We start from the raw sequence: 12,500 nt of genomic DNA, 5'->3' as shown, positions 1-12,500 counted from the left end.
CAGATATCGGCCGGCCGTGGAACAAGCATTCAAGTAAGTACAATAATTTAATTCCAACTTTATCTCTCTTTGTTCATCTCTGTCTTGTGTGTTTGTACTTTCTCTCTCTGTCTCTGTCTGTCTCTCTCTCTCTCTCTCTCTCTCTCTCTCTCTCTCTCTCTCTCTCTCTCTCGTATATGTTTGTAATTTTGTTTCCCATATTTTCTGTGACACTCCTTCTCAAATGAAGCTCTCTTTTTCTCACGCTAGTTTACAATCCTTCTGTGTGTATGTACTTCTCATTCCAGTATGTATTTGTAAGGCTCTTTCTCACGTGTGTTTACACCACATGCAAACATTGGCAAGTTACCTGCAGAGAGAAAGTTACTTGCTAATTAACTTCTAATTACGTAAATATCTATCAATGCAGAATTTATAATTTTTAACTTCAGATAATTATTTTCATAACAATGTAACAGTAACAATAACAAAGTAATAATAATAATAATAATAATAATAATAATAATGATAATAATAATAATAATAATAATAATAATAATAATAATAATAAGTAGCAAAAAATAAAATTCATGCTTTTTTTAAGCAATACATTTTCCTCTATGATGAAATACTTCTGCTTCAAAAGCACTCAAAGTACCATACGGAGTTAGCGCTTACCACTTACTTCGTTAACATGGTATTCGTTATTAAGTAATATATGACCAACCTGTGATGCACCTGTGGCCAGGTTTGAGTCGCCAGGCGTCCATCCTGTTGACACCAATAGGGGGAGGCCTGTTGTTGTTGGAATCCAGCATGAGTTTATAAATGGTAGAGTTATGATGTTGACATTTTTTTTTTTTTTTTTTTTTTATTCGCCGGTATTCTCCCGGCCCGGGTCTTTTCCAAGTAGTGATGACCCGGCCTTGGGAGTGTCTCGAGACTTAAGTCTCCCATGGGAGGAGGTATAGTACCTCCTCATCTTTGGGACCAAGTGTCCCCAGGCCTAGCCACATTCCCCGCCCTCACGGGGCTCGTAGGGAGAAGCTAGGCCACTGGTATGCCATCTACCCCGCCTCAAAGGGGCTCGTGGGGATGGCAGTCTTATGAGCTGCAGATGGTAGCAAGCTCAGCCCTCTCTTGACCTTCAATGTTGACATTTCTATCACCTAAAACTTCAATGGAGATTATTTGGAAATGTTTGAATATGTTACATGGTTTGCTTCCCGGAAATAAATGTAGAGTGGGATTTTGTATTTACGAGAGACAACAGTTTTAAGATTTACTTAACATGGGTTCAAACCCCACCCGTTCCGTATTTTTTAGGCGTCATTCCCCCCCTACTAGCGACTGAATCAGCGAATTTCTTGAAAAGAGTCACTGGTGGCTAGTAGAGAAAGACTCCAGAATGCTATTCCTGGGTGCACTGACACTCAGATGTAATCCATCATTAAAATTCACTGTATCGGCCTTTATCTGACATTCTTTAGTAACGTAAGGATACTGAAAATATAAGTTTATTTTTTGGGGAGAAAGTTTAATTTTTTTCCTAACACGGGTCTTAGACCTGTGATAGTCAACTCGGTAGAATATTTGGTCAACTGACGGCAGCACTGAAGGTTTGAAACCGATCACTGGAGATAGTGAAAATTGATTACGTGGGATTGACAAACTGGTTTATATATAGGTAAAACCCAACTTAAACTATCCTCATCTTTCATACTTAAAACTGAACATAAGTAACCTTTTAAACTTGTTTTTTTTACAAGTATATTATATAAAATTAAAGAATGTTATTTCCGGTTTACTACTGACGGGAATAAAAAGATTTCCAATCTTCTTTTCTCACACTAATTCTTTTCATCATGTCTACTCCTTCCTTCCCACTTACTCCACTACTCCCTCACTACCTTCACTTTTCCCTCGCCTACCTCACCTCTCTCTCACCTCTCCCTCACTTCTGGTTTGGTTAACTCTCCGTCTTGTTCTCAACAACGCTTTTATTTAACCTGTTCTCCTTAAAAGATTAAATTTGTTGATAATAACCCTATGATATCGACGTATGGAGACATTTATATGAGTTCAAAATCACACATAAGGAACAAAAAAGCACAATACAGTGACTGAAACAGTACACAAATAACCAGCACATACGAGAGAGAAGCTTACGACGACGTTTCGGTTCGATTGGGACCATTTACAAAGTCACACATGTTAGATCCTTCTGTTAAAAGTCCTCTGAAGCTTATAACTGATGTCAACAGTTCACAGTATAAATGAAATCTTGTACAGTTTTAAACACGGTCAAATGTCGTGGCTTCTTGTTGCTTATATGTCGTAGATCAAGAGTTCTTGAAAGAGGAAGTAGTTGAAAGGCTACAGGAAGAAGAAGAAGGAGGAGGAAGAAGAAGAGGAAAAGGAGGAGTGGAAGGGTCTGGACGATAGATGAGCAAAGGAATTGGTACGTGTTTGCAAGGGTGAGGTGCTGAGGGAATGTTCAATGGAGATGGGTGAAGGGGATAGAAGGGTTAGGAGACAGTGTAAGAGTAAGGGGAGAGGCCAGACTAATAAAAGGGTAGAAGGGAAGGAAAGGGAAGGCAGCGAAAGGATAGAAAAGAAACACTAACACAAAAGAAAACAAAAGAAGAGGAATAGGAAACGTGAAAGGTAGAAAATTAACATGGAAAATAGGGAGAGAGAGAGAGAGAGAGATGGCTCCAACTTCATCCTGTTCCCTACTTGTATGTCTCATAACAATAAAAATGCTTTCAAATGAGCTGATGTAGGTAACAGCTCTTAGCTTGCCAATAAAGTTTGGAATCCTTAACTTGTAAATAGCTTGTCAATAAAGCTAGGGATCCTTAATGTCACTGTAGCACCAGGCTAAAGGTACCGAGACGTGAGTATGTTGGCTACCTAGAGTTTCTGGAGGTACCTGGTGGGCATTCCGGGAATCAACGTCCCCGCAGCCCGGTCCACGACCAGGCCTCTCGGTGGATCAGGGCCTGATCAACCAGGCTGTTATTGCTGGCCGCACGTAGTCCAGCGTACGAACCACAGCCCGGCTGATCCGGCCCCCACTTGAAGTATCTTTCCAGATCTCTCATGAAGGCAGCCAGAGGCCTATTGGTAATTCCCTTATGCATGGTGGGAGGCTGTTGAACAGTCTTGGGCCCCTGGCACTTACAGTGTCAAGTGCTTCCAAGCGTTCCAAGTAGTTGAGGTGTTTGATAGAACTTATATGTGCAGTGAAGGTTCTCTGTAGATATTCTAGATCTGCAATTTCACCTGCTTTAAACGGAGATGTTAATGTACAGCAATGTTCTAGCCTAGAGAGAACAAGAGATTTGAAAAGGATCATCATTGGCTTGGCATCTCTTGTTCTGAACGTTCTCATTATCCATCCTATTATTTTCTTTGCAGTTGTGATCCTTGAAAGTGAGATCCTCAGACATTGCCTCTCCCAGGTCCCTCACATTATTTATGCGCTCTATTGTCTAATCAAAATTTGTAGTATACTCAGCTCTAGTTATTATCTCCTCCATTTGGTTACGGTATCAGTTTTGACTATGAGTTGGTGTCAGCTGTTAGGATGAGACATAAAAAATGTATATAATTTCGCATATTGCCACGGATATAAATTGTATATATATATATATATATATATATATATATATATATATATATATATATATATATATATATATATATATATATATATATATATATATATATATATATATATATATATATATATATATATATATATATATATATATATATATATATATATATATATACATATTCAAGGGAAGACCCTTGAATAAAAATAATCTTTTCTACCCACGGACAGAATTTAATCTCAGTTTCATCTCTCTCTCTCTCTCTCTCTCTCTCTCTCTCTCTCTCTCTCTCTCTCTCTCTCTCTCTCTCTTACTGGTTTCTTTTCTTTATTTTAATAGCATGTTTCTTGCGATAACCATAAGGTGGATCGAGCCTTACCCAATACTTTCGTTGAATAGAACACACAAGCCTAATTTGCTTCTTAGAATAATGATAATAATAATAATAATAATAATAATAATAATAATAATAATAATAATAATAATAATAATAATAATAATAATAATAATAATAATAACAACAATAATAATAATAATAATAATAATAATAATAATAATAATAATAATAATAATAATAATAATAATCGACAAAGGACAGATGTTCTTCATTTCAAAGTCACTATTCAGTCCAGTTAATAATAAATTGATCAGTGAATACAAGAGAGAGAGAGAGAGAGAGAGAGAGAGAGAGAGAGAGAGAGAGAGAGAGAGAGAGAGAGAGAGAGAGAGAGAGAGAGAGAGAGAGAGAGAGAGAGAGAGAGAGAGAGAGAAAGAGAGAAAACAAACGAAAGCGAAAACTCCTGTTTTCAAACACCTACCATTAGCATCAGGCTACGGAGTGAGATGACTCGTTCTTCCATGCAGCATCCAGTCTCCTTGCAGTGCACAGCAGCTGCGCTCTATTCACTCTAAATACCACTAAACCCCTCCAAGTAGGCCGCAGGGAGATAATTTTCCTCATTTGCATATACATTTACATACTCAGCTCATAACAATACTAATATTCATTGGAGAAAACGAGCAAGAACCATCAGAAAAACGATTATTTTGACTCGCCAAGTTTTCTACAGATTTAGGCCCCAGGCTGGCCAGATAACTGGGTTACACTCGAAAAACGAGGCAGTTGGCGCGTCGGCATCGCGGTTCCTAAGAACATAAAAGCATAAGAAATGAGGAACACTGCAGCAGGCCTACTGGACTATGCTAGGCAGGTCCATCTCAAACCCAAACCCAATAACAAAGATATAAGCTCAACCCATTTCCAGTGTTATCCAAGGAGTAAGCTTATATAACTCTATTAACTCATATGTATGAATAACGTGAAGTGATAAGAGGACACTATATTAAGGGTAAAACTTTCGCTACAAAGCTAAACAATGTCTTTAAATAATGGATTAGTCTGCACTAAAAGTCTCTTCTGGAAATGGTAAAAGGACACTATTTCAAGGGTGAAACTTTAAAGATAACGTTTCGCTAGCAAGCGAAACAGTTTGTTTAATGGTTTATTCTGCACTAAAAGTCTCTTTTTGCCGACACTGTTGTTTTTCAACTCCTCGTGAAATTGTTCCAACACTTCGATAAGGAAATGGATTCCAGACGGGATTTCCAAACTCGCTATGAAGAAGAATTGCAGGAGGACCGCTGGCCCGTGCATTGCAGTGTAAATTTGCGAAGGACAGGCCTTGCATGGAGTACTGGGTTTGTTGAAACTAATTTTTCAGCTATAAGAACGAGTTAGACAAATATGAGAGGGATAAAGTTGGATTTGAAAGGGAGCTGTTAAGTATGGGTCATCATGCATTTTTTTAATTACCCTATTATCCTACCTAGCGTTCAACTACTCAACTCGTTAGACAAATTTTATTGGCCCCCACCCCATTAACTTACAAGTGACCCTCCAATTTCTTCCTCTATAAACCTAGACTCTTTCACTCTCCTAAACTCTGTGTTCCTGTCTTCATGTGAATTTTCTCATTTCATTATAGAATATATATATATATATATATATATATATATATATATATATATATATATATATATATATATATATATATATATATATATATATATGCAGAACAAGCGACATGGGGAGGGAAATCCTTAATTCTAGATCTTTCGCACTCTCGTACGTTGTCAGGAGCTTGCAATGTTGCAAGACAGCAACAGGTAAGAGGGGAAATTCTTTGAGGCAAGGCGGAAGTTATCGTTACAGCCCATATCACACACACACACATATATACATGTATGTATTATATATATATATATATATATATATATATATATATATATATATATATATATATATATATATATATATATATATATACATATATATATATATATATATATATATATATATATATATATATATATATATATATATATATATATATATATATATATATATATATATATATATATATATATATATATATATATATATATATATATATATATATATATATATATATATATATATATATATATATACATATATATATACATATATATATATATATATATATATATATATATATATATATATATATATATATATATATATATATATATATATATATATATATATATATATATATATATATATATATATATATATATATATATAATGTCTAAACTTTTATCTTCTACCAAAGTTCTTCCGTAAATATCGGTTATTGCATGTTCAGGCTACCTCTTAGCAAGTTATCTACACAAGGAAGCACATCGTAACAGCTAGAGTATTATCATGTAAACTGCAGCCACGCTGCATAAAATTAGGGTATCGCCAGAGACCTTCCAAAGATTTCGTAAAACGCTTTGGTGACATCAGAGTAGACGCGACCATGATATTCTTCCTTCTGAGCAAGAAATGATTATTCATGGTGATGGTTGTCTGGAAAATGGTGAGAATAGAGAGGGAGACAGGTTACAAAGGAAGTCTTTCTTCTTCTTTGTCATCTTCTTCTTCTTCTTCTTCTTCTTCGTTTTCTTCTTTGTCATCTTCTTCTTCTTCTTCTTCTTTTTCTTCTTCTTCTTCTTCTTCTTCTTCTTCTTCTTCTTCTTCTTCTTCTTCTTCTTCTTCTTATTATTATTATTATTATTATTATTATTATTATTATTATTATTATTATTATTATTTCCATTATCATAATTATTGTTAGCATTGTTGTTGCTGTTAAATTATGCACTTGAGAAAAGCTTTTAGAGATATATGTCATTAATATTTCCTTTTCTAATTTATTTTCCCCTAAGAGAACGTACAGAGCACAAGATCAATATTTGCACAAAGAGAACACATAGAACTCTCTCTCTCTCTACACAGGGTTTGACAAGGTTAAGGATCCCTAGCTTTATTGACAGCTATTTACAGGTTAAGGATTCCTAACTTTATTGGCAAGCTAAGAGCTGTTACCTACATCAGCTCATTTGAAAACATTTTTATTGTTATGAGACATACAAGTAGGAAACAGCATGAAGTTGGAGCCATCTGTGGGCCAGCATTTTCATTTGATCAACTGACTTTATCTCGTTGACATCATTATCCTGTACGAATGTGTTCCATACTCGAGTCATCCTGGGTATGTATGATCTCAGATAGAGTGATGTTCTGTAGAAGGGTACAGCCAGAGTGAAGTTGCTGCTTTCTGCCCGTCTTGTGGCATAAAAGCTTGTTTCACGCTGTCCTCGAAGTGGATCCAAGTGTGGTATTTTGACAATATTGGCCTTGTACATAGAAGTAAGGCCACCCACATCCCTCCTATGTTGAAGGCACTGCTGAAATGACAGATCTATCCAGGATGGGTCCAGGCGAGAGATGAGACGTCTTGCTCTGTTCTCTACTCTGTCAAGCAGTCGCAGATGAGAGGGGGTGCAGGCAAACCAAGAAAGTGGAGCATACTCAAGGTGCGAGCGTACTTGTGCCTCGTACAGGATCTTGCAACCCCTACTGTCAAGCAGATGGGAGATACGGCGAAGTGCTGTAATCTTCCTGGCTGCCTTGTTTGCATGATTTACAACATGGTTCTTCATGGTTAGTTTGGAGTCAAATTTCACCCTTTTCTCTCTCTCTCTCTCTCTCTCTCTCTCTCTCTCTCTCTCTCTCTCTCTCTCTCTCTCTCTCTCTCTCTCTCTCTCTCTCTCTCTCTCTCTCTCTCTTTACACAGGGTTTGACAAGGTTAATAATGTTCGTACGTAATTATCCTCGTTTTCTCGGATTGGGGAGAGAAACTAAGCCATTAATTGAAGGCTGTCAGATATATACGTAATAAAAAAAATTGAAAAGGCAAAGACAATGTTTTTGCTTTGAAAAGTGAGAAATAGGGAGGAGAAAGGCATTAATTATTTGATAAGGGATTACAATAACTAATAGATAATGCTACATTAAAGTTGTTTCTGATTAAATAAATAGGAACTAAGGTGAATTCGTATTCCCCAGGAATCGAGCAAAGAAACGTTAAAAGAAAGTGAGAAGATAAAGAAGAAAATTATGAGAAAGTGAAAAGAAAGCTATGAGAAAGTCATACAAAACGAAGAGAAAGTAAAAAATTGTAGAGAAAGTGAAAAGCAAGTAAGGAGGTAACCCATATTCCTCAAGCAGTCACACACAGGGAAAGTGAGCGGTGAAAGTGAGAGACCAGCGGTTGATCCTGAAGTAATCAGTAACAGGAGAAAGCCGTCAGTAACTTCCAGCAGATTGCGTGAGTCTGATAAAAGAATCTGGAAAAAGTTAGCATTAAGCTTCAATTTTTAATAATAATAATAATAATAATAATAATAATAATAATAATAATAATAATAATAATAATAATAATAAGAGTAATAATAATAATAATAATAATAATAATAATAACAATAATAATAAATTGCATTTCTACATGTACGTGTACAAGGTATACAAACCTAGCTGACATCAATGACATACTACTACTATACAGAAATCCCTTTATTATGTGGAGCATCTCTGGCAAATTAGGTCAGTTTTGTCCCTAGGATGCGACCCATACCAGTCGACTAACACCCAGGTACCTATTTTACTGATAGTTGAACAGGGACAACAGGTGTATTAAGAAAACACGTCCTATTGTTTCTACCCGTACTGGAGAACGAACCCCGGACTTCACTGTGTGAGCTGGGTGCTCTATCAATCGAAATACGTCTTTATTTTCTAACAGGGTATCATACAGCGGAATGCCCATCATTCCTGAGGTATGATCGATATTAATGCTTTGTATCACCCACTGCCAGACTTTTATGGGGAAAAGCCTTGATTGATGGGATCATTATGGAGAAAGAATGAGTTATAACAAGTCATGTGGATTAGGAATGAATTAGGACGCACCTTCAATAGTTAGACTTAGGACAGACCTTGTGGATGAATGAGTTATGACTGACCTTGTGGATGAAGAATGAGTTAGAACGGACTTTGTGAATTAAGGATTAGTTAGGATGCATTTTGTGGATGATGAATGAGTTAGAACAAACCTTGTGGATTAAGAATGATTTTGGACAGATCTTGTGGATTAAGAATAAGTTAGGGCAGACTTTATGGATTAAGAATGAGTTTAGACAGACCTTGTGGAATAAGAATTAGTTAGGACGGGCCTTGTGAATTAATGAGTTAGGATGAACCTTTTAAGATGCGTTAGAACAGACCATTTCGAGAAAGAATGAGTTACGTAGATGTCAGGGTAATCTTTATGGAAATAAACGTTACACTGAGAAAAAAAATTCTCTACTCTCGTCGGGTAGATGAGGGAGTCAGTCCCCAGGAAAGGAGGCTAGAGCCTGCAGCGATTTCACACAAACTAAGGGATCATTGATGCAGAATTTGATCAACTGATCAAGCAAAAGTGAAAACGAATGGCAAATACAACACAGGTTGAAATCACGGTACGAGTGGGGGTTGAACTAGCGGCAAGTGAGTCGTGAAACTCCATAACATCGCATAAGCTTGGACGGGATATCAAGCCGCACCCGTACCGTGGTTTGTTTGCAATCGTGTCATTACGATTTCGTGAGTCGAAACAACATAAGCTGAATCGGGAAATCAAAATATCTCTGTTGTAAACGAAACAATAAATGGAGGGAGTAGAACCCATAGCCAGTCATTTCTTAAACTAGCAAGAAACTGCGCTATCCACTGTACCATGCCTGTCTAATAAGTACACAGTACACTCAGATTGATACGTAAGACACGTGTACATCACTTGGGTATCTTTATTGATGATTAAAGATATCATGGTATTGCACACGTATCTATTAAGGTTGATGATGGCTGAACTGCTAACAGCAATAAAGAATAATGGGCATTAACTTAACTTCAATGGGACTTGGCTCGGTTCTAAGGTCTCTTCCCAGAGCTAAACATTGACTCAGTAAAGCCTTTTATTCGTTGATTGTCTTTGCATCTAAGCACAGCACCTCCAGTGTTTAGGAAATCAAGTATGTATCGTGTTTAATTGAGTGTGACAAACCCCATAGTTTTCCAGAATAATGTTTTATATTCTTCTTCTTCTTCTTCTTCTTCTTCTTCTTCTACTTCTTCTTCTTCTTCTTCTTCTTCTTCTTCTTCTTCTTCTTCTTCTTCTTCTTCTTCTTCTTCTTCTTCTTCTTCTTCTTCTTCTTCTTCTTCTTCTTCTTCTTCTTCTTCTTCTTCTTCTTCTTCTTTTTCTTCTTCTTCTTCGTCTTATTATTATTATTATTATTATTATTATTATTATTATTATTATTATTATTATTATTATTATTATTATTATTATTATTGTTATTTATTATTATTATTATTATTATTATTATTATTATTATTATTATTATTATTATTATTATTATTATTATTATTATTATTATTATAAATAAGCGCTAAGCCATTCTGGGTCGTACATTTGCACATGAATCGATTTTCCATTCCTAGGGACCTGACACCAATATACTAAGCACCACACCATTGGCCTCTTTTACTGCTGGTGATGTAGTGTCCTTGCTGAGAGCCCGCACGATTGTCAGGTCGATAAACACACAATTCCTCCCTCCACATATTGCTACTCTGACGAGGGTAGAAATTCAGTTTGTATTAAAACGAACATAGGGTCACATGATTAACTGCTTCCCAACACACATGTGAGGGTATTGGAAAGGTTATAAAAAGTGAGTTAGTGTCAGACCGGGAATCTAATGCTATCGATGGGTGGTTCTCTTGTGCACAGGTTCAACATGTAAGATGGCAGGTAAGGCTTACAAACTTCTATTTATGAAGGAGAGAAATAGTATAAAATACCTTCACGATGGAAGCAGAGACACAAATCCAGTGCAATTACGTTGTCTTTGTGTCTCTGTTTTCTTCTGTTTATGAAAATGAAAATGCTACTGACAATGTTTTTTCCCGGTTATTTTAGTAAACAGATGCTTAATAATAACCCAAATGGAGACAGAAACCCAGAAGGTTGATTGCTCTGTATATTTCGACCCCTTCTAAGATTCACTTTAGTTGAAGAGGATCCCACAAGGGGATCGAAATATATAGATCAATCAACCTCCTGTGTTTCTCTCGCCATGTGGGTTATTACTGAGCATTGACAAGTGTTCATTACACTTTAGTTATTCAGTGAAAATTGTATTAAGAACATGTATCATGATACACAGATTTAACAATCTGGTTATGCAGAGCATTTGGACTGTGTGTTTTTCAATTGTATTACTGTTATGTGTCCTTTCTAAATTATTGAGGCATGGTTTGAAAACAAGGACGATGATCCTCGTAATTATTTGCAGGTATAATAGGAGTGAAGGTGCACTGAAATATGTGAACTCGTTCCCTTTCAAGTGAAGGTGAAGCGAGTTTGTAAGATCATCTTGAGTAAGACTGCGATAGAGCAGCCCTTCTTAGGTAACAGTGACCTTCTTGAGTAAGACTGACCTTCTTGAGCAAGACTGACCTTCTTGAGCAAGACTACGATAGAGCATATCTTTGTTTTTTAAGCGTAAGACAGTGGAACAGATCTTCTTAAGCAATATTGATTTAGAATATACCTTCTTAATAACACCATATTTGAACAACCCTTCTTGATTAAGAGTGAGCTGAAACTTACTTTATTGATTAATATTCCGTTCCGAAAGGCATTATACACTGAGAATCGAGTCTGAGTTCAGACTTTTGGAATTGAGTTTCATCTACAGCTGGCTTGCAAGGGCAAGTAAAGATTTACTGACTCTTGAATAGCAAGCTTGAGTTATGAAGGACTTTATCGAGTAAGCTTGGTCAGGGAATGAGCTTTGATTATTCAGTAAGTGCTAGCTGAGTATACGGTAAATCAGTGGTTGCCTTCAGTTACGACACATCAAAGCTCGAAATATAACCTAGGTATACTTCCCAGGGCTTAGGGTGTCGAAGAGTCCCTCTCTCAGTATAATGCACTGGCTTCTTAGGAAAAGTCCTTAACCCTGTAGCCCATTATGTTCTAGCACAGGATCAGTAGCTTTATCAGCTCATTGTTCTCTCAGTCCAACTTATTCCAGCTGAAAACCCTTAGCTCTCTCGGTTCTTGTTAAAGAGCAGGTCCTGGCACACTCAGTCTACTTTATCCTTAACAAAATCCGCAGCCCTCTCGGTTCACTTTTATCTTAGATTAAATCCTTACTCTCTCAGTCAGTCTTATCCTAGCAGACGATCCTTATTCCACTCAGACCCTATCATCTTAGCCCCAGAGATCGAAAGATTCCGCATCCACTCAACTCAGAAAAGAACAGTCCAATACATGTCATTATCCTTCACCGAACTCCCTCGTTCTCAGCGAAATTGGTGTGGCTTGTGTTATATTGAACTGAGGACGCTGATCACGGGAAGCTCTGGCAAGGACCTCACTTTCGCGCCTTCACTGCTTCTTGCAATAAATAGCCTACACG

General features: G+C 36.6%; 1 protein-coding gene across 7 annotated transcripts in view; it reads left to right on the top strand.

The window, feature by feature from the left end:
* LOC128701872 (gamma-aminobutyric acid receptor subunit beta) overlaps nucleotides 1-12,500 on the top strand; it is a 432,036-nt gene that overhangs the window by 35,979 nt on the left and 383,557 nt on the right. For all 7 annotated transcript variants that reach the window (XM_053795830.2, XM_053795828.2, XM_053795833.2 and 4 more), the window contains exon 2: nucleotides 4-33. In XM_053795830.2, the coding sequence (XP_053651805.1) occupies nucleotides 4-33 (30 nt within the window). The remainder of the gene's footprint in view (nucleotides 1-3; nucleotides 34-12,500) is intronic.

The sequence above is a fragment of the Cherax quadricarinatus genome, chromosome 69, assembly GCF_038502225.1.
Source record: "Cherax quadricarinatus isolate ZL_2023a chromosome 69, ASM3850222v1, whole genome shotgun sequence".
Taxonomy (NCBI): Eukaryota; Metazoa; Arthropoda; class Malacostraca; order Decapoda; family Parastacidae; genus Cherax; species Cherax quadricarinatus.
The sequence above is the reverse complement of the archived record's forward strand: the minus strand, read 5'-3'. Positions and strand labels throughout refer to the sequence as shown.